The 24,211-nt window shown below is 41.2% G+C and overlaps 1 protein-coding gene across 1 annotated transcript in view; it reads right to left on the reverse strand.

Moving 5' to 3' along the window:
* LOC126183748 (prostatic acid phosphatase-like) overlaps positions 1-24,211 on the reverse strand; it is a 70,402-nt gene that overhangs the window by 41,947 nt on the left and 4,244 nt on the right. Inside the window, exons 3-6 of the mRNA XM_049925964.1 lie at positions 19,272-19,511; positions 8,741-8,926; positions 3,499-3,622; positions 3,187-3,398 (exon numbers count right to left, since the gene is read on the reverse strand). Of these exons, the coding sequence (XP_049781921.1) occupies positions 3,187-3,398; positions 3,499-3,622; positions 8,741-8,926; positions 19,272-19,511 (762 nt within the window). The remainder of the gene's footprint in view (positions 1-3,186; positions 3,399-3,498; positions 3,623-8,740; positions 8,927-19,271; positions 19,512-24,211) is intronic.

Consider the following 24,211-nt stretch of genomic DNA (forward strand, 5'->3'; position numbering starts at 1 on the left):
TTAGCCTTATTGATGGTTCTAGTTATTCTTGCATTTGCCATTTCCTACCCGTTAAATTCACTTGCTACTATGCTTCTTTCAGCAGTTTACCTTAAAACTTAGTTCTCACTGTCATGTAGCAAATGGCACTTCTTTAAAACACTTTTGTTAATTTCTTTCTTAACTTTGCTTCTTAATGCCCATTGTACAATTCCATATTAATAATTGAAAACATTCAGTTTTTTCTTTATTTATTTTTTTCTTTATTCAGCTCACATGTGACATCCTAGCCAAACTACTGCAAATGGTTCACTTGTAATATCATCTGATTAGCATAGTTACTTCAATTTTAACATTCAGTGATGCAGTTCATATAAATGACATTGTCTTGGTAGCCAAACTATAAAATTGTACTATTTGGCTATTTTAACCCTAGAACCACTATGGGGGGGGGGGGGGGGGGCAGGCAAAAAGCAAGAATTTAGGTAGTTGTAGAAAAATATCTAGAGTACGTGAGCATGTGTTGTCATGGTTTTACAATTTTTGTGAATTATTTAAATCTGCCTATTATATTTAAGTGTGGGCAGTTTTTGCCCCCCCCCCCCCCCCCCCCCCCACAGACATCAGTGTGATAACTTTTCTCATTAAAATATTTCTCAATATGGCAAAAAGAAATGCAGTTTCTGACTGTTGGTACTGTTGTATTGTGTTGCCATTGTTGTTTTGAAATAAATCTCCTTTGTTGTTCGAGCAGTTGTACATTTCTCGCAGTTATAATAAAATGTCTCGTCAGTATCAAGTTTCTTACAGATGAAGAGGTGTCAGCTATAATAAATGAAGCACATGAAGGTGATGAAAGTGATCCAGAAGATGATGATACAGTTGTGACACAACAATTGAAAAGGAGTCAAGTTCACGGAGTTCATCCCCTAATGAACAGCATGCAGCAGCTTCCAGCATCATTGTTACAGCAAAAAGCGGTAGGGAATATATTTCTGCACCTCCAAGGCAAGTGCACAGGTCACTACAAAATATAGTGAAATTTTTGTGAAGGTTTGACTCATGAAGGCTTGACCTCTCGTGTGTCAGAATCTTTCAAAAAGTTTATAACTCCCGAAATAATGAAGATTATCATGGACTATACAAACCAAAAAGCTCATAATAAGAACTTAAAACTTACAACCATAGAAGAAATGTACACCTTCATTGGTATTTTTACACTCATGGGCACAAATAATGACACTAGGCTGCCTCTTGAGGACTTATGGGGGAAAGTACTGGGAAAATATATCTACATAGCTACAACGAGCTGTATTCAATGTGGAGAACTTATGTTCCTGATTAAATCCGATGATAAAGAAACAAGAACCGAAACACGAAAGCAGGATAAGTTTTGCCCCCTTCGTGAAGTTATTGACGAAATGTTTGAGAAATACTACATACCCAGTGCAGATCTAACGATCGATGAAATGCTCTCCCTATTTCAAGGAAGATTTCCATTTAAGGTCTTTATGAAAGACAAGCCTGGGAAGTATTGCAGACTGATTAGGATGTTATCAGATGCACACACCCAGTATGTTCTAAAAATTGAGGTCTACGCAGGGAAGGATGAACGATCTGCCGAGGAACGGAGTGCAAAGGCAGTTGTTAGACGCTTAGTGAATCCGCTGGCAGGAAGTGGAAGAAATATAACAACAGATTGTAATTATATGTCCATAGACCTACCTGAGGAGCTTTACAATAATGACAAGTTAACTTTGGTGGGAATATTGAAGAGTAACAGAAAACATATACCAAAATGGCTAAAGAAGATGCAGGGTCGAAAGCTATTTTCCTCTAAGTTCTTATTCACAGATCCAAAAACAGGCAATGCACCAGTTACTTTGCTTTCATACATCTCCAAACTGAAGCCTACTACGAATCTCCTACTTCTTTCCATACAACACAATGATAACAAGGTGGATGAGTCGACAGAGGAAAAAAAAGACAAACATCAATCTCTACTACACTGAAAGCGAAGGGGGCATAGACAGCACTCATCAAATGATGTGACATCATTCAGTAAAACGAGGGATGAGAAGGTGGCCATTACCTCTCTTTTTCAACTTGACAGATATTCCTGTCTCAATGCTGGGACAATTTTCATGATAAACAACCCAAACTGGAATAAGAAGAAGCATAAAGTAAGAACGCTGTATTTGCTAGAATTAGGTCAATAGCTCGTTAGGCCAGCTGTGGAAGAGAGAGCAAAGAATATCATGGGTTTACAAAAGCCTATCATCCCTGCAATGGAAAGTGTTCTAGGGAAAACTCAGCATTACTGCAACTGTTCAATCTGTTAAATTTTATTCCAGAGGAAGATGTCACATCTGTTTAAAGAGTAAAAACTCTAAAACGGGAAAAGACAAGACAACAAAAGCATCTACAGTTTGTTGCAGGTGTTCCCAGTATGTCTGTTCCACTCATTCTGCAAAAATGATCATACGCAAAGGTTGTGAAATTGAAAGTGAAAGTGAGTAGGAAGGAAAAACTCAATTGTAATTTCTGACTTTGATTTTCTGTTTTCTTATTTGTGGTCAACTATGTTCTTTTATGATTTCTTAATATAAGTCTGATTTATATGAAAGTGTTAGTTTCATGATAAAAAAATAATAATACTTCTCATTCATTACTTTATTTATTGTATTTGTATATGTTATAATGTTCCTGATAACTATGGAAAGTGTGTTGCAAACTAGTTAAGAAATTCCTAGTTCATTAAATAATCAAAACAAAACAAACAAAAAGATGTTAAAAAGTGAAAACAAAGTGTTGTATCATACTATTATGATTTTAGTTCAAATGGCTCTGAGCACTATGGGACTCAACATCTGAGGTCATCAGTCCCCTAGAACTTAGAACTACTTAAACCTAACTAATCTAAGGACACCACACACATCCATGCCGAGGCAGGATTCGAACCTGCGACTGTAGCAGTCACGCGGCTCTGGACTGAAGTGCCTAGAACCGCACGGCCACTGCGGCCGGCTATGATTTTAGTAATGATGATTCTATTATTATTATTATTATTATCATTATTATTATCATTATTATCAACAGCAACAACAAGACAGGCAAAGAAACCAAAAATTCTAATTACAATACATACATTTCATATTATGGAGCAGGAAGCATGGAGAAAGTTTGTAACCACACGTTTGGACTTACCGCAACTTCATATTCTTGCTGTGCATTAACCCGCAGTTCCAAAACAACAGCAGAAGAGTATGGTGGCATCATATCATTATAAATGTGAAGAGTATTTAAAATGGCAGACAGTGTGTCATCATGTGCAGAGTACATGAATATTTTTCTGTCTGGAACAAGTGAACTGTTCACTTTAAGAAGCATGTGTGTAATAACTTCCTTCACAAAAGGCCCTGAAAAAATTTACGTATGACTTAAACATGAATAAAGGTCTGAGGTCTGAGTTTTTTTTTTTTTTTACTTGGAATGTTGTTATGAAATTCAGAGACATACCACCCTTAAGACGTTTCATTTCCTTTGTAAGAGTTGGTAGTTTGAATGCAAATTTTGCTGGAGGGGCCATCTTTGTTGGAAATACTGCTTTTGTCCATTCAGGTATGCTCAGATTTTTTAGAGTCTGAAAAATAATTTTTTATGAAGTTAAAAAAAAGAAGATTCATTGAGACAAACAAATGTTTATTTAAACAGCAATCTATGTTATACATGAATATATACAAACACAATGTACTGTGAATACGTAACATATTTATGTAGCAATTTTTACAAAACAATGCATCTATGGAAAAATCACTGCACACATGTCATTCAGAGGAAAGATATTTACTAGTATGTATGTGATGTAACAAACAATGTGCAAAAGAGTAATTCTGAGCTCAGGAACCAGGAAAGTATTCTTCACCAACAGAAATCGTTAATTTAACCAGGAACTGTACTTATTTGTTTTTTATTTTTCAGCCATCATTTCTGAATTAAAAATTTAAGTATTTTGTACTAGCTGAAACAGTTAGTTGTTCTACAATTAAGGTAAATTATGTTGTACTTTCAGTTAACAGGTACAATGTTCTCACTAGGTGAATACCAAAAAGAGATTGTCCACAATCAGTTACATAGGTCAAGTTTAAGGACACAGGTCATTTGAAAGACAGGAGCAAGATTAGCTGGTGCAACACTGCCATTGACCACCACTACTCAGGTAGCACTGATCCCCAGGCTTTGTTAGGGTCACACCTCACTCTGGCATATTAGTTGACCCAACGTCAACCTTGGACAGTGTTGGTGTTGGCAGTGAAGTGCGTAATGCCAGTTTTATCATACTGCTTACAGTGCCAGTCTGGTGGCCTCTGTTGGTAATAAACTGATCTCTGAAATGGCTTGTATTGTACTTAACTTGTGGGTGTAGATCACCTTTTACAAAACTGTTAATTTTCATTTCCCCCTCCTCCTCCTTCATCATTCCCCTCCCCTTATAAATTCAGTTCAGAAAATTTATCCTGTAATAACACTCCAAATCAGAAGGGAGAGGACCAAATGTAAAAGAGCGAGAGAGTATGAACCTGCACCCACAACAACATCTGCACCCCCCCCCCCCCCCCTCCAATCGCACAGTTGGGAGTAATTATTGGACCTGTTTATGTTGGTTCAAATGCAATTTTGGTCTTTATTGCCATATTTTGTGGAGTCTTGATGGGTATTAATGTTGTGTTTGATGAGCATTTGATAAAGATTCTTTAGGCTAGAAACTTGTTATGAGAAAATAAATCAATTGTAGTTGTGATGGAGTTATTCCCCGACATAGTTTTAATTTGTATTTCTAAAGTAGCAGTCTGGTAAAAATTACTTTTCTCATTATTAAATGATTAATTATTTATCATTAGTCATTTATCATCGGTAACCACAAGAAAATATATACTGTAAATCTATCAAAAAAAGCATTACTAACAGCATTCTCCTTAAAAAAATCTTTTAAATTAAACTTAGTTCAGCTACAACTATACAGTCAAACAAAAAATTACAACACATAAGCTAAATGTGCAACCATTACTATGTTGTTGTTGTGGTCTTCAGTCCTGAGACTGGTTTGATGCAGCTCTCCATGCTACTCTATCCTATACAAGCTTCTTCATCTCCCAGTATCTACTGCAGCCTACATCCTTCTGAATCTGCTTAGTGTATTCATCTCTTGGTCTCCCTCAACGATTTTTACCCTCCATGCTGCCCTCCAATACTAAATTGGTAATCCCTCAATGTCTCTGAACATGTCCTACCAACCGATCCCTTCTTCTAGTCAAGTTGTGCCACAAGCTCCTCTTCTCCCCAATTCTATTCAATTCATCCTCATCAGTTATGTGATCTACCCATCTTCAGCACTCTTCTGTAGCACCACATTTCGAAAGCTTCTATTCTATTCTTGTCCAAACTATTTATCGTCCATGTTTCACTCCCATACATAGCTACACTCCATACAAATACTTTCAGAAATGACTTCCGGACATTTAAATCTATACTCGATGTTGACAAACTTTTCTTCTTCAGAAACGCTTTCCTTGACATTGCCATTCTACATTTTATATCCTCTCTACTTCGACCATCATCAGTTATTTTGCTCCCCAAATAGCAAATCTCCTTTACTACTTTATGTGTCTCATTTCCTAATCTAATTCCCTCAACATCACCTGACTTAATTCAACTATATTCCATTATCCTTGTTTTGCTTTTGTTGATGTTCATCTTATACCCTCCTTTCAAGACACTGCCCATTCCGTTCAACTGCTCTTCCAAGTCCTTTGATGTCTGACGGAATTACAATGTCATCGGCGAACCTCAAAGTTTTTATTTCCTCTCCATGGATTTTAATACCTACTCCGAACTTTTCTTTTGTTTCCTTTATTGCTTGCTCAATATACAGATTGAATAACATTGGGGAGAGGCTACAACCCTGTCTCACACCCTTCCCAACCATTGTTTCCCTTTCATGTCCCTCGACTCTTATAACTGCCATCTGGTTTCTGTACAAATTGTAAATAGCCTTTCGCTCCCTGTATTTTACCCCTGCCACCTTCAGAATTTGAAAAAGAGTATTCCATTCAACATTGTCAAAAGATTTCTCTCAGTATACAAATGCTAGAAGCGTAGGTTTGCCTTTCCTTAATCTTTCTTCTAAGATAAGTCGTAGGGTCAGTATTGCCTCACGTGTTCCAACATTTCTATGGAACCCAAACTGATCTTCCTAAAGGTCGGCTTCTATCAGTTTTTCCGTTCGTCTATAAAGAATTCGCATTAGTATTCTGCAGCTGTGACTTATAAACTGATAGTTAGGTAATTTTCACATCTGTCAACACCTGCTTTCTTTGGGATTGGGATTATTATATTCTTCTTGAAGTCTGAGGGTATTTCGCCTGTCTCATACATCTTGCTCACCAGATGGTAGAGTTTTGTCAGGACTGGCTCTCCCAAGGCTGTCAGTAGTTCTAATGGAATGTTGTCTACTCCGGGGGCCTTGTTTCGACTCAGGTCTTTCAGTGCTCTGTCAAATTCTTCACGCTGTATCATATCTCCCATTTCATCTTCATCTACATCCTCTTCAATTTCCATAATACTGTCCTGAAGTACATCACCCTTGTATAGACCCTCTATATACTCCTTCCACCTTTCTGCTTTCCCTTCTTTGCTTAGAACTGGGTTTCCATCAAGGCTCTTGATATTCATGCAAGTGGTTCTCCTTTCTCCAACGGTCTCTTTAATTTTCCTGTAGGTAGTATCTATCTTACCCCTAGTGAGATAAGCCTCTACGTCCTTACATTTGTCCTCTAGCCATCCCTGCTTAGCCATTTTGCACTTCCTGTCGATCTTATTTTTGAGACGTTTGTATTCCTTTTTGCCTGCTTCATTTACTGCATTTTTGTATTTTCTCCTTTCATCAATTAAATTCAATATATCTTCTGTTACCCAGGGATTTCTACTAGCCCTCGTCTTTCTACCTACTTATTCCTCTGCTGCCTTCACTACTTCATCCCTCAAGGCTACCCATTCTTCTTCTACTGTATTTCTTTCCCCCATTCCTGTTAACTGTTCCCTTATGCTGTCCCTGAAACTCTGTACAACCTCTGGTTTAGTCAGTTTATCCAGGTCCCATCTCCTTAAATTCCCACCTTTTTGCAGTTTCTTCAGTTTTAATCTACAGTTCATATCCAATATGATTGTGGTCAGAGTCCACATCTGCCCCTGGAAATGTTTTACAATTTAAAACCTGGTTCCTAAAGCTCTGTCTTACCATTATATAATCTATCTGATACCTTTTAGTATCTCTGGGATTCTTCCATGTATACAACCTTCTTTTATGATTCTTGAACCAAGCGTTAGCTATGATTAAGTTATGCTCTGCGCAAAATTCTACCAGGCGGCTTCCTCTTTCATTTCTTAGCCCCAATCCATATTCACCTACTACGTTTCCTTCTCTCCCTTTTCCTACTCTTGAATTCCAGTCACCCATGACTATTAAATTTTCGTCTCCCTTCACTACCTGAATAATTTCTTTTATCTCATCATACATTTCATCAATTTCTTCATCATCTGCAGAGCTAGTTGGCATATAAACTTGTACTACTGTAGTAGACGTGGGCTTCGTGTCTATCTTGGCCACAATAATGCGTTCACTATGCTGTTTGTAGTAGCTTACCCGTACTCCTATTTTTTTATTCATTACTAAACCTACTCCTGCATTACCCCTATTTGATGTTGTATTTATAACCCTGTATTCACCTGACCACAAGTCTTGTTCCTCCTGCCACTGAACTTCACTAATTCTCACTATATCTAATTTTAACCTATCCATTTCCCTTTTTAAATTTTCTAACCTACCTGGCCGATTAAGGGATCTGACATTCCATGCTCTGATCCGTAGAACGCCAGTATTCTTTCTCCTGATAACGATGTCCTCTTGAGTAGTCCCCTCCCAGAAATCCGAATGGGGGACTATTTTACCTCCGGAATATTTTACCCAAGAGGACGCCATCATCATTTAATCATACAGTAAAGCTGCATGCCCTCGGGAAAAATTACGGCTGTAGTTTCCCCTTGCTTTCAGCAGTCCGCAGTACCAGAACAGCAAGGCCATTTTGGTTAGTGTTCCAAGGCCAGATCAGTCAATCATCCAGACTGTTGCCCCTGCAACTACTGAAAAGGCTGCTGCCCCTCTTCAGGAACCACATGTTTGTCTGGCCTCTCAACAGATACCCCTCCATTGTAGTTGCACCTACAGTATGGAATCTGTATCGCTGAGGCACGCAAACCTCCCCACCAACGGGAAGGTCCATGGTTCATGGGGATAGTCAATTCTAAATCCTTTGATTCTGATCCATGGCCTGGGCTGTCAAGAGACAACCAGATAAGAACAGCGAGAGAGTAGGGGTAACTGTGACAAGCTGCTTTATTGCAAAAACAAATACATAAATTAATAATAATAATAATAATAATAATAATAATAATAATAATAATAATAATAATAGTAACTGCAGGTGCTGCATAATTTCCAGCAGCATGTGATTACATAAGTAATGTAATGATCGAGAATGCACATTCCAGCAGCTTCCCACTTTCTGAATTGGGGCTTAATCTACTTTTGCTGCTACTGCTGCTACTACTCCTGCTGCTGCTGCTGCTGCTGCTACTACTACTACTACTACTACTACTACTACTACTACTACTGCCACTTCTACAACCAACCTATCCAACTTACCTCTACATGTAGTGTGTCATAAAGGTATAAAACATCATCCACATTCTTCACCTCCCTCCCAGAATGATTCGTCAGATAGCTGTATAGCTCTTTATACTTTTCATTATATTTCTTCATGTGTTCAGAGTTCATCACCTTCTGCCACTCATCTTGATAGCGCAGGCAGGTCTTTTTTCCGGCAAGTAACTGCAATCAGTGATAAACAACAGAATTATTAAAAATAAAGGTATTGTAACAGATCACCAAGTGTTTCATAGAAGTTAACACAAAAATAAAATCAGTGTTTTGTGTGTGTGTGTGGGGGGGGGGGGGGGGGGGGGGGGTTGTAGTGGGATAGGCAGATGAAGATGATGCACGATTCTATCTTCTCAGAAACAATTTTGTGTGTGCAGAAGCATATATACAAACTATGGAATGAACAAAGTTAACTCTTTACCATGCAGCTGAGGAGGTGAGTAGCAGACATGTTCATAAATCAAATAGAGCTTGTTAAGCTTTTCACAATATTATTTGTCTGATTGCTATATGTGAAAGAAAGCTCACAAACTTTTTCGCTATTAGATTCAGATGAATGTGTGTATAAATTCCACTTCCAGTCACAATTAACTTCCTTTTACATGATATATGACATTTCACGTCCTGTGGGTACTTCTATCACTTGACTCTCTGGTGTTCACGGCACCTTCATGCTTCCTTTTATATAATGCTGTAACAACCAGAGCACCTGAAGATGGATATATTCATTGTGATTACTACATACATGGGTGTTTAAGATATAACGGAAAAGATTAACCTCTAGATACATGTGTTTAGGTGAATGTTGGTATACAACACATTCACACATGTAGAATTATATATGGGTGAAGCACATGATAATTCAAGTCAGACATGAACTATTTGTTTACAATATGTACTGAAACTTCACACTGTGTACTTGGGATGCTGAGAGAGAGAGAGAGAGAGAGAGAGAGAGAGAGAGAGAGAGAGAGTACAGGATTTTACCTACAGTATTTCTCTGCAACCACCATCACCCCCACACAAAGTTATTGTAATTGTAATACTACTTCAACTTAGAAGATGCAAGTCAATCAACTCTGACCAATAAGAAGTGAGACTAAATGGTGGTTCAGTTAAGCTTCCACTTCAAATATTTCTAGAGTCATTGAAGAGATCTTAGTTTTCACCCAAATAACTTGTAACAAAGTGCTCATTAAACAAAGTGTAGTCTCTTGTCATAGCCATTTAAGTTATGGGGATATTGGTATCAACTTCCCTTTTTCAAAAGAAACTATAGAAATTTTTGCTGCTAGTATCTTGTATCTCAAAGACACAAACTAAGCTGTGCTTCACTCTTCAAAAATTGATAAGAAGTATACAGGGTCTCTCTCCCAAGAATCATCAGATGCTTTCTCTCTAGTGTTTCAGTATGTATTTGCAATTTCAGTTTTGCATTTTTTTTTTTTTTTTTTTTTTTTTTTTTTTTGGGGGGGGCGCAAAACTTCTATGGTCATTAGCGCCCAGCCCGTGACTTAAGACAGTAAAAAACCGAAATTGAAAACCAGCAGCAATGGGAACAAAGTCATAAAATTGGAGAAACTAAAAATAGAAGGAATGCTTAAAAATCCACTACAGAAAGGGGGTGGTTGTCCCCAAAAAAAGCTTCAAATGACTGACGTCATTTCACTGTCACTAATAAACTGGAGAACGCGGTCGGCTGAGCGCGTGTCATCTGCTAAAATCGACGATAGATCAGGCGATAGCTGTAGACAGGAGCGTAACGGATTAAAATAGGGGCATTCAATTAAAAGGTGTCTTACCGTCCACAGCTGAAAGCAGTGGGCACAGAGTGGGGGAGGATCGCCACTTAAAAGATGTCGATGGCTAAAAAGACAGTGCCCTATCCGGAGTCTAGCTAAAATTACCTCCTCCCGACGACGCGTTCGGGAGGAAGAGGTCCAAGCGCAAGGAAGGGCTTTCACTTCCCGCAATTTATTACGGGGAAGTGTTGACCAATGCGCATGCCATAAATGAGCAACTTTGCGACATAAACCGCTCCGTAGATCGGTGAAGGGAAGCGACTGAATAGCTGGCCGAGGAAGAGAGACTGCAGCCTTGGCCGGTATATCGGCCGCCTCATTCCCACATATACCAGCGTGTCCCGGGAGCCAGAGGAACGCCACCGAGACGCCCCCCAGGTGGAGCAAGCGCAGACAGTCCTGAATCCGGTGGCCCAGAGGGTGCACAGGGTAAAGAGCTTGGACACTGAGGAGAGAGCTGAGAGAATCTGAGCAGATAATGTACTGTATCCGCTGATGGCGGCGGATGTAGTGGACAGCCTGGAGAACAGCGTAAAGCTCCGCAGTATAAACCGAACACTGGTCGGGAAGCCGAAAGCGATTTGGGGTGTCGCCAACAATATAGGCACTCCCTACACCTAACGATGTTTTCGAGCCGTCGGAGTAAATAAATGTGGCGTCCGTCATTTGTGCACATAGAGCAGCAAATGGCCGACGATAAACAAATGTAGGGGTACCATCCTTGGGAAATTGACAAAGGTCACGGAGCAGGCAGATCTGGGGACGGAGCCAAGGCGGTGCTGTACCCCAAGTTGTCAAGAAGGTTTTAGGAAAGCGGAAGGAAAGAGAATGGAGCAGTTGATGGAAGCGGACTCCCGGGGTTAGTAGGGAGGAGGAGCGGCCTGCATACCCTACATCAAAGGAGGCGTCGAAAAAAAGGTCATGGGCTGGATTAGCAGGCATGGAAGACAGATGGCTAGCATAACGACTCAGGAGGACTGCTTGCAGATTGGACAGTGGAGGTTCAGCAGTCTCAGCATAAAGGCTTTCCACAGGGCTAGTGTAAAAAGCTCCAGACACTAAACGTAATCCACGGTGGTGGATAGAGTCGAGACGCCGAAGAATAGACGGCCGAGCAGAGGAGTAGACTATGCTTCCATAATCCAATTTCGAGCGCACTAAGGCGCGATAGAGGCGGAGAAGGACCACTCGGTCCGCTCCCCAGGAGGTACCATTCAGGACACGGAGGGTGTTAAGCGATCGCAGACAGCGAGCCGAAAGATAGGAAACGTGGGAGGACCAGCACAGTTTTCTGTCAAACATAAGACCCAAGAATTTAGCGACGTCTGAAAACGGAAGGTTGACAGGACCTAGATGTAAGGAGGGCGGAAGAAACTCCTTACGTCGCCAAAAATTGACACAAACAGTCTTACTGGGTGAGAAACGGAAGCCGGTTTCGATGCTCCACGAGTGGAGGCGATCGAGACATCCTTGAAGACGTCGTTCAAGAAGGCTGGTCCGTTGAGAGCTGTAGTAGATCGCAAAATCGTCCACAAAGAGCGAGCCCGAGACATCAGGAAGGAGACAATCCATAATTGGATTTATGGCGATGGCAAACAGTACAACACTCAGCACGGATCCCTGGGGTACCCCGTTGTCTTGGGAGAAAGTACGGGAGAGAGTAGTGTTCACCCGCACCCTAAAAGTGCGCTCTGCCATAAATTCGCGAAGAAAAAGGGGCAGCCGGCCTCGAAAGCCCCAAGAGAACAGTGTGCGGAGGATGCCTGTCCTCCAACAGGTATCGTATGCTCTCTCCAGATCGAAAAATATTGCTACCGTTTGGCGTTTCCGGAGAAAATTGTTCATGATAGAAGTGGAGAGTGCAACAAGATGGTCAACTGCAGAACGATGCTTCCGAAATCCGCATTGGGCTGGTGTTAAAAGACTGCGGGATTCCAGCCACCAAGCTATACGGTAATTCACCATACGCTCCAAAACCTTACAGACACTACTCGTGAGAGAAATGGGGCGATAGCTAGAGGGGAGATGTTTGTCCTTTCCAGGTTTCGGAACGGGAACGACAACAGCTTCCCGCCACCGGCTGGGAAAGGTACTGTCGGTCCAAATTCGATTATAAAGGCGAAGGAAGTAACGCAGACTATGGGTTGATAAATGCAGCAACATTTGGACGTGGATACCATCCGGTCCTGGGGCGGAGGAGCGAGAAGAAGAGAGTGCATGTTGGAGTTCCCGCATGGAGAAAACAGTATTGTAGCTTTCGCGATTTTGAGAGGAGAAAGCAAGAGGTCGCACTTCCGCTGCACGTTTCTTCGGGAGAAACGCTGGCGGGTAATTTGAAGAGCTCGAAATCTCAGCAAAGTGCTGACCCAACGAGTTAGAAATTGCGACGGGGTCCACTAAGGTATCATGCGCGACAGTGAGCCCAGAGACCGGGGAGAAACTAGGCGCGCCTGAGAACCGTCGAAGCCGACTCCAAACTTCCGAGGAGGGAGTGAAGGTGTTAAATGAGCTAATAAAGAATTTCCAGCTTGCCTTCTTGCTATCGCGGATGACGCGACGGCATCACGCACGGAGCTGCTTATAGCGGATACAGTTGGCCAAAGTAGGATGGTGACGGAAAATGCGAAGAGCACGTCGCCGCTCACGTATTGCGTCACGGCATGCCTCGTTCCACCAAGGAGCTGGGGGGCGCCGGGGCAATTCGGAGGTGCGTGGTATTGAACGTTCCGCAGCTGTAAGAATAACGTTGGTAATATGTGTGACCTCATCATCGACGCTGGGAAAGCGACGGTCATCGAATGTCGCTAGAGACGAAAAAAGTGTCCAATCGGCTTGGGCAAATTTCCAGCGTCGCGAGCGCATATATGGCAGTGGAGGCTGCAGTCTAAGGACACATGGAAAGTGGTCACTCGAGTGTGTATCATCAAGGGCGAACCATTCGAAGCGCCGAGCTAGCGGAACAGTACCGACCGCAAGGTCCAAATGAGATAAATTTGTCGTGGAGGCAGACAAAAAAGTGGGGACCCCAGTGTTGAGGCAAACTAGATCCGCTTGGTGGAAGACGTCTAGCAATAGAGAGCCAAGTGGACAAGGATGTGGAGATCCCCAAAGCGGGTGGTGGGCATTGAAGTCCCCAACCAGCAAATAGGGGGGTGGAAGCTGACCAAGAAGATGAAGGAGATCAGCTCGTGCCATTGGTGTGGATGATGGAATGTATACAGTACAAAGAGAGAACGTGTATCCAGAAAGGGAAAGACGGACGGCGACAGCTTGGAAGGAACTGTTTAAGGGGATTGGGTGACAATGTAGAGTATCATGGAGAAGAATGAGTCCTCCATGGGCTGGAGTGCCTTCAACAGAGGGGAGGTCATATCGGACGGACTGAAAATGAGGGAGAACAAAGCGGTCATGGGGACGCAGCTTTGTTTCCTGAAGACAGAAGATGACCGGCGAGTAGGATCGTAAGAGGACCGACAATTCATCCCGATTGGCTCGAATGCCGCGGATATTCCAGTGGATAATGGACATAGGGTGAACAGAAAATGGAGGAATGTGACCAAGGGTGCTGTCAACTCAACGACTGCTCAGAGCTTGCGACCGACAGCATGGAATGGCATTCAGCCGAAGGCAGAAGATCCTGATCCATAGGTTGGTCAGGAGCAGCCCCTGCCACCAGCGATCGGCCGGTTGACCGGCCACCAGCAGTGCGCCTCGGCGACACAGAAGACGGGCAAGAGCGATTTCCGCCAGGTGGTGCTGTAGATGGGACACGCCTTGGTGGAGGAGAGGAACTGGGTTTCTTTGTAGCCTTCTTGGAAGTATGATGTTTAGATGAAGGAGGAACCGATGGTTGTGAAGTTGCGGTACGTAAAAACTCTTCACGAGTATGCTCTTTTTTCGAAGACTTGGCGTCTGACTCTTGGGCTCGAGATTTAGCTGAACCCGACGAAGGGTGAGCCACAGAGTGGGCAGGCGAAAGTGGTGAGGTTGAACGGGCGATCTTTGCGCTGGCCGATCTGATGACCGTGGTACTAAAGGTGAGGTCACAAGTCTGCGTGGCCGCCTCCTTTGTTGGCCGAGGAGAAGCAAGGACAGTGCTGTATTTTCCTGTCTGAGGCACGGTGGGCTGTCGACTGGCGAATAATTTTCGAGCAGCAAAGGTCGACACCTTTTCCTTCACTCTTATTTCCTGGATGAGCTTTTCGTCCTTAAAAACGGGGCAATCTCCAGAGGAAGCAGGGTGGTCACCCATACAGTTGATGCAGCGAGGGGATGGAGGTGGACAAGCACCCTCATGGGCATCCTTGCCACACTTAACACATTTGGCCGGATTGGAACAGGACTGGCTGGTGTGATTGAACCGCTGACATCGATAGCAACGCGTAGGGTTTGGGACGTAAGGGCGAACGGAAATTATCTCATAGGCTGCTTTGATTTTCGATGGGAGTTGAACGTTGTCAAATGTCAAGAAGACAGTGCGGGTTGGAATGATGTTCGTGTCAACCCGTTTCATAACTCTATGAACAGCTGTTACGCCCTGGTCAGACAGATAGTGCTGAATTTCTTCGTCAGACAATCCATCGAGGGAGCGTGTATAAACGACTCCACGCGAGGAATTTAAGGTATGGTGCGGTTCCACCCGGACAGGGAAGGTGTGGAGCAGAGAAGTACGCAGCAATTTTTGTGCCTGGAGGGCACTGTGTGTTTCTAACAACAGGGTGCCACTCCGTAATCTGGAACAAGACTTTACAGGACCTGCAATTGCGTCGACACCTTTCTGAATAATGAAAGGGTTGACCGTGGAGAAGTCGTGACCTTCGTCAGACCGAGAAACAACAAGGAACTGTGGCAACGATGGAAGAATCGTCTGTGGCTGAGACTCAGGATACTTACGTTTGTGAGCAGACATAGTGGAAGGTGAGGAAACCATTGCGGAAGAATCCCCCATGATTACCGGCGTCTCCGATGGCGCGCTCCTCCCTTGTGGGGGCCCTCTCTGAGGGCACTCCCGCCTTAGGTGATTGTTCACACCTCAGGTCACACCTCCCGACAAACGGACGGAGGGACCAATCGGCACTTTCGGAAGGTATCAGCTCTGGTAATCAGCCCTCCCTGGGCCTGGCCGTTACCAGGGGGCACGTACGTGTCCTACCTGTCTACCCGGGGTGGGGAATTACGTGTTACCCCGTCACCGGCTACGCACAAAAGGCGTGGGTGGGCCTTCAGACACGCACAGGGAGGAAGAAAGAGAAAGGGAAAGGAAAGAAGAGACGTCTCAAACGCCGCAGCGGAGAAAAGGGTAAAGAGAAGAGGTAAGGAAAAGAGAAGGACAAAGGAAGGAAGAAGACATAAAAGCAAGGAAGGCGAAGAATGCAGTACATTTACGAGCGTCCGTCTCTGGACGTAGGCACAAACCATACTCCCAGATGGGGAGAAAGGGAAGGAAAGAGCCAGAGGTGAGGGGAGGAGGGGCGAAGATAGGTATGGGGAAGGATGCGGAAAGGGAAGGAATGCAGCCCAGAAAGGAAGGAAGGCCACATTAGCTCGGGGTCCCGTGCTCGCTACGCACGTATCCACAAAAGAGTTGTGGACCCCCTGGGGGGTCAGTTTTGCATTGTCTAGTTGGAGTCAGCCTAAACAAGTAGTACTCATCAAGTCTTTCATGCGACATCCAGTGTCAATGAAAAGTGTGTGTGTTTCCTGGTACAAACCAAATTATTTTTAAAGTGGAATTTTATGGGCCTATTCAATAGGGCGGTCCCAGATTAGTCTAATGCAATATCCCTTTTATTGATATGTGTTAACAGGGACAGTAAAACTAAGAATAACCAGTACTCCAGCTGTGACAGCACTTCCCTGTCCTACACTGACTGCTACCACCAAGCACAAAGTGCTACTGAGTTGCTGCTGGTTTGCTGTTTATTTTTCATGTTTTACTGTCACTGTTAACACGTATCAATAAAACATATCACACTAGACTAATCTGGGACCCCCTGTATAGGCAGACTGAAGCAATGAATGAAACTTTGCACCATGCCCAGGATTTGAATCCAGGCCTCAAATCCTGGCCTTGGTACAAATTTTCATTCATTATTCAGTCTGCTTGTATACATCATTGATGTTTGAGATTTGAAAAGGCTCTGGAACCATACAGTCTCATTTGCGTGATAAGAAGTTTTGGACAAATTGCCTTTCAAACTTAGGATTAATCTGTTTTAAACATAAAACTGATTGCCACCTCAAGCAAAGAAATTTCATATGCAAATAAAGAAATATATCACATCAGATAAAGAGACAACAGTGTTGCACTGCCACAACATCATAAAAATGGCACAGGGAGCACTGTAAGGGGACTGGAATGCTATGGAGGGGGCAAGGGGAAAACCTGCAATGAGTAGAGAGCAAAGCATTCTGGCAGCTGCCGCTCATTATCCACATCTTAGCTCCACAGCAATTGTGGAGGCTGTGGATTAGTATCAGTTGTAATTTAAATTTTTTTTCAACTACTCAAAATTTGTAAATAGATTCTTAATCAGTTTGATGTTCGGAACAGGTAAGTCCTAAGTAATAAATATTTTAATTTCTCTTAAACTACTTATCAAATTTCAGAAAGCAGAATGCGCTTTAATTTGTATCTTTGAGAGCTATAATGAAAACAAGAATTACCATAATTCTTTTTAAATATGCAAATCTGTAGTCAACACAGCTCTGATGAGAGAGATCTTCTAACCTTCTGTGTGAGAACAGAATTACAGTATTATAAATGGATCTGGAAATATTTGGGACTGAACCACCCTGTATTTAAAACAAGTTAGTCCAGAGTCCTGAAACTATGCAACACAGGCACTGGAAATTTGGTATGGTTATGAAGAGAATTCGTGACTTAATTTTGTATGAACAGATACTTTCCTCATTAGTGGAAACTGACTTAGAGATGCGTTAGCAAAATGAAAATTCCTACTGACTATAAATGTGAATGCTGCAGACACCTTCATAAATTAGTGTTAGTATCTGCCCCTATGCAGCTCTTCTGTTTGCACCTAGACATTACAATCATTCCAAAATAGCAAATAATATTGGAGAATCCAGTGTGGAATAATGACAATATTGTGGAAAGGATAGAGTGCTGAGGAGATGCTGAATTGCAGACAGGCATAACAAAAAGGCAACTATATATTGTGATTGTGTTTGTTTTCTCTTCTTTAGAAGAAGGCCTTTTGGTCAAACACTCAAATGTACAGCTCTCTCTCTGTTGTATGTGTCAAGTCAATATCTCTATATGGTGACCAGCAATCTATCCTTTTCATAATACTGTCAAATAATACAGGGGTTGGACACAAATATGGGAACACTGCAAGAAATGCATGCTTGAACATAGATGCAGATATTAGCCACGCCTGCAGGCTGCAATGTTGAACTTTACCATGAACAGCACCTGTGCAATGTCCTCAATATGCTGCAGGTATAGTCAAAAGTTTTCTATGTAGTTGAGAGTGCACTATGACAGAGGTACGAGAATTCAGACACTGGCAAATTTTGGTTTTATGTTTTATGTACAAGACTTTGTGGCACTTTCACATACAGAGAAAGCAGATAATCATCATCCAAAAAGTCACAATACAGACTACGCATGTGTTGAGTGGTCATAACAAAGTCATTGAAGAGGACTGTGATGAAAAATAAGGTGACAGCTGTTAAGGTCACTGTACAACAGAATGTCGCACTTGCAAACCCTGTCAGCACCAAAACAACAAGAAGGTAGCTGCATAAGCTGGGAATTGCAGGGCAAGTTATAATTCTAAAACCACTTATCAGTGATTCAAATGCCCTTAACAGGAAAATGTAGTGCTGAAGCTGTAAAACCTAGACTATGGGGCAAAGGAAGAATCTAATTTGGTTGGATGAGCCTTTTTCTACAGTTTTCAACTTCTGGCTGAACTTATGTGCCAAGAGTAAAACATGGTGGGGGTTCAGTGATGATTTGGGCAGACATACCATAGCATTCTATGGGACCATGGTTACTCCTCAAGGTCATATTACTGCCAAAGGTTATGTTATGTAAGCATTTTTGGCGATCAGGTCCACACATGGTACAATGTTTGTTCCCCAATGGTGATGCTGTGTTCCAACACAATAGGGCCCCTGTTCACACAGCTTGCATCATCCAGGACAGATTTTGTGAGCACAAGGATGAATTGTTGCAGCTACCCTGGCCACCAGTCACCAATTTTAATACTACTGAGCCTCTGTGGTCTGCTTTGGAGAGAAGGCCGTGTGATCGCTATCCCCCTCCATCATCGTTACCTGAACTTTTCACTATTTTGCAAGAAGAACAGAGTAAGATTCACTTGAAAACTACGCAGGGCATGTATTTATCCATTCTGAGATGGCTAGAAGCTGTTTTGACTGCCAATGGTTTTCCTATTCCATATTAAGCATGGTAATGTGTTATGTTTTTGGTGTTTCCATATTCTTGTCCACTCCCTGTAGACTGATGAGCTCTACAGAACTATATTACAGACACTGAGAACAGAAATTATATTAATACTGCAATCTGCAACAAAATAACAGAACTTGGTCTAATCTACTCTTTACACCTGAACTTTTACAATTAAAATTACACTCTAGCACATGCATTTCACTAGCACTCAAATAAAATGAGCTGTACCCTAGTTTGATATTTGTTAGTTATATAAATTTTCCTTTTGTATTACCTCATCTTCACGTTCTGGAGTTGTGTGAACTGGAATTGGCTGCCACCCAAGGTTTTGTCGCCACCTCTGTCGGCCTTCTGGTGGATACAAAGCAGCTAGCACAGTTTCAGCACTCATGAGTGTCCTGTCAACATCCGTACTACGTACATAAATATCATCAGGATCATAAATATTTGGCAGCCAGTTTCCGTATCTTTTTCTGAACCACTGCCCCAACTCATATTCCTGCTCTTTGCCTACCTGAAACACAAGTAATTATTATTTTCAGTGACACTCAAAAGCCCAAATACAAGTACGGTAATAAAATATTTACAATATGCTACTTTTATATATGGCCCTCACATTTGTGGCTAGTTTATTAGGGTCCTGAAATCATGAAAGAGATAATATACAAAGAAACAAACAGCGGGAAGAAGCAATGGAGGTAGGTCATGTATTGGTAATGTCTTCACAATAAAAGAGTTAACAATGAAGATGAAAGCACAAGAAATACATATATGCACCGAATTTTGATAGATTTAGAAGAGGTATACAATAATGCACCCCGTGCTTATTTGTAAAGAGTTGTTCCTGTACTATAACCTTCTTGAAAGTGTGTGTTTGAAATTTAGACTGCTTGAAATGTTATTTTAACACTTTTCTGCAAATTTTAAAAGTGTACTTACAATATTTGTACCAGTAAAAACAATGTTCTCTCGTACCACATTTCAAAATCAGCAATTCTGATTTTTTCCCCCTGTGGTCACAAATCAAGCACTAAATGTACCTAGAAGGCTTTGGCAGAATAGAAAGTACATGTCAAGAGTAAGAAATTGCTATTAATATTTGAATGGCATACTTTCTGGCAATCTAGAAATGGTGGAAAGGGGTCACTTTGACCCCACATAAAATATTTTCACATTTGACTCAAACAGTTACTTTATTTTACTCTATGTTAATCCTACCTTTTTGTGAGTTATAACAATTATCTAACATGATTTTTAATTAATACATTACTCACTTATTTCAACAAAAAACATCTTAATTTTAGCAAAAAACATCTTATTGATTTATTGCGGCTCAGGCTAATAAGTTCCTAAATTGCTGACTTTCACACATTAACTATATGTAGAACCTTCTAGACAAATTTAGTACATATGAGCCACATTATACTTTCTTGTGTTCTACACACAACCTGACTGTATTTTATACCCATGTCAATGGAATTTGAGAGATGCACTTAACACAGCTGATTACTGTTTTATGTACAAGACTTTGTGGCACTTGACAGAGTTGTTTCTGGTCTTGTTGCCTTTGCAGAGTCTGATTGGGCACTGCTGCTGCTGCTGCTGCTGCTGCTGCTATCGACACAATTTTGGTTCTGTATCCTCCTCTTTTGTCTGTTCTTGCACATACACTACCAGTATTACCTATAGTGGCTCAGTACTTGTGACAGTCATATTTTACTGAAACCCAGAAACCCCAGTGTGTTTTATTGGCAGATAGTGGCTTATTGGGTAGAAATTGTCACACATTTTATAGTTTAAAGTCAACAAATTATCATCACATTTTTAATTTGTTTCTGCTAGAGATTTCTTGAAATTATGTATACTGAGAACTTTTCATTTCATGCTTGTTGATATGCTTTACTCTTTATCAATGTGAGTATATCAGCACTGTTCATACTTTGTTGTTAGTATACTATACAAAACTGCAGTGGCTGTTTCTGTCCTTTAAAAGTGTAAAGTGATATGATCCACATGCCAGAAGGCTCTCCTTTATGATGGGATTCACACTATGTGTGAATTAAAGTTTCAGATGAAAGTTCGCTTCAGCACTTCATATACAATTTTGTCATGTCATTACAAAAGTCATCTTGCATTATTTCTGTGTATCTCACTAATCTTCCCCTTCACACCCTAAAAAAAATGTTCTGTAACTCAGAGTAATTAGAAAAGACCAATTTCATGAAGACGTTCTGTTTTCCACTGAACTATATCAGTGTTAATAACATTAAACTCTCCCGATTTTCAATCTGGTAAACAATGCAAAAAGCAAAACCACATGGATTCTGAACTATATTTTTCCAGAACAGTAACAGTTAACTGTGAAACAGAAGTAATGTTGAAACCATGTCTCAACAATTGTAAGGGCATATCCCCCCCAACAGCAATGTGAGTTACAGCTGACCTTTTAAGACCTTCGTCCATTCTCTGCACAGCAGAAGGTATTGCTCAATGTACCATGTGTTAGGATTTCTTCACAAATAAACTGCAGGAAGAGTGATAGCTCCAAGACCTCATATTGGTTCCTAGAAGAGAGATTTTCACAGTCTCCAGAAATGTCATAATATGCGAGCATAAAATATGTTCCCCAATTCTACAACAGACTGACTCCAGGGATATAGCCCTATAGATTTGTGCACCTATTCAATGAGCCTTCTTGAAAACGGGAATGATCTGTGCTTTTTTCCTATCATTAGGAATGCTTCGTTCCTCCAGATACGTATTATACACCGCTGCTAGAAGACGGACAACTTCCTTCACATAATTTGTTGTAACGTTACAAGTATGTGGGCAGATTATTCGTCCACCGTGGCCTGGTATTGAGGTGAGCTGAATTTGCTTGCTCAGCTGGGTACAAGACGGTGGGATGACAACGTCACGCAAACAACTAAGGCAAGTGCAGAGATAAGGAGTGAATGGCTGGAAATGGGAAAATCCTACAGCTGGGAATTTGGACATCTGTTATTTGTGTGGCCTTTTGCAGGAGATGCTCCACAAACTGATGGAGTGTCAAACACTCTTAAAGGTGACTAAGTTACAGCAATTTGATTCAACAATAACTCACAGTCAAGTATTAATGTAAATCTGAATACATCAGTGGCCTCAGATAAACGAGGCACATCCAATAACACTACATTTCAATATCTTTAAAACTACAGAAGTTAATATTTCACAGTGAATAAATTTTTAGACTGAACCTCAGGTTTGTCAGAACATCTACGTGATTACTCTGCTATTCACAATAAAGTGCCTGGCAGAGGGTTCAGTGAACCACCTTCCAGCTGTTTCTCTACTGTTCCACTCTCGAAAGATGCACAGGAAAATTTTTCTGTGCAAGCCATGATTTCTCTTATTTTATTGTGATGATCATTTCTCCCTGCGTAAGTGGGTGCCAACAGAATGTTTTTGCAATCGGAGGAGGCAACTGATGATTAAAATTTCATGAGAAGATCCCATCGCAATGAAAAACACCTTTGCTTTAATGATTGCCATTTCAATTCACATATCATGTCTGTGGCACTATTCTCCACATTTAAACACCTAGTGAATAGTGAATACTGCATGAATACCTCACATTTTGTCATACTAGTTATTTAATGAACAGTTCACTATTCTGCCAGTAATTATTTGATTGTTGATTGCAAGTGCTACTAAAAAACTGGGCTAATTTAAAAGCAGTCAACCAGTGAAAAGAGAACCAAAAGACACCTCTGTCAAAAAGGCATAAATAACTGTTTAAAAAATATTTAACAACAATTCATTGTCATTTAACATGAGCACACTTGTGCAAGAACAATAGCTCATTGATTTATGAACACCCTTTATTTGTAACTACTCTGAATGATCTGAGTGTGACCAAATATTTATAACATTTCTGTATTTAAATATTGTTGTAATATATTAGTTTAATCTGGGCAGTGGTCAAATAGAGCCAAATGATGTCTGTAGAATGTAAGAATGATGTATTTTTGGTGGGGATGGCCAACAGTTCATGGAAAAACAGACAGCAGTGGAAAACTCCAGGAGTCAAGTGGAGACTAGGACTTTTTTCAATGAAGAGCTCAAGGGAGTGATTTTGGACACTTTGAAATTTGTGCTTGAAGCACGAGACCTACCCAAGGTAACGAGCATATTCGATCATGTATGTGATTGATTCGGAGCAGTGAACGGCTGCTACCATTCTTTAATTTCTAAAGAGCACTTTATATTTCAAGAGGTCTGAAAGTGCTCCAGAGCAGGACTAACTTTTGCTGCTTTATTTAGGGAACTGAGAACATACAGAGTATGAGTTACAATTCATTGTATCATGTGTATTAATTTGTGAATCATCATGTTGAACTCTAAACTATTTTGAGCTGGTGGATCTTCTCATGTAGCGTGTCTGTGAAATGGACTTAGTTTTTGCATAACTCTGATGCCTATTTAGTTTAGGGATTTTGCTACCATCCTAGTAACGCTCTCAACGTTAACTTTACTGCATTTGATAAGGGTATTTTCTATCTGTATTGTAAATTCATCTTAGAATCACTTCCCATTTCTATGAGACGTCCTTTCTTGAATAAACATTATTCATAATACCTCTCCATAGTCTACATCACTTACAGACAGTAAAACAGAACCCTTGTTATTAAATTTTTCATTTAACTTTTAGTTTGTATTTCTGCGTATTTTATTAACTCGCAATCCTAGTGGATGCATAGACTATCTGACTGCAGGATCACAGGTACAGGTTATTATTTGCAGCGAATTAGCTGTGGGGCATGAAAGCAGATGTGTGCAGCTCGACCTTATGACTACATCAAGCTATTCTTTCTAAATAGAGCCACACATAGCCCAACAACCTAAAATACAAATAACTACAGGCAAAGATGCAAATGGTCTGCCCGTATGGAATGCTCTTTGGAAGGGCAACTAATCAGCTGTAACTGTTAGGTACCATCGTATCACGTAGAATCAAACTGGTATCCATCAGGTCCAGAGGCCTTTCCTCTGTTGAGAGAGCAGTTGCTCTTCTATCCCTTGGTAACTCATTTCAATATCTGCCATTTTGGCATGTGTGTGACAACTTACAGGAGGAAAGACTGTGTGATCTTCTGTGAAACGGTTTAGGAAAATGACGTTTAGTATTACAACCTTTTCTGTGTCATTTTTTGTTTTTATGTCATTATGGTCACA

The sequence above is a fragment of the Schistocerca cancellata genome, chromosome 4 (assembly GCF_023864275.1).
Source record: "Schistocerca cancellata isolate TAMUIC-IGC-003103 chromosome 4, iqSchCanc2.1, whole genome shotgun sequence".
NCBI classification, from domain to species: domain Eukaryota; kingdom Metazoa; phylum Arthropoda; class Insecta; order Orthoptera; family Acrididae; genus Schistocerca; species Schistocerca cancellata.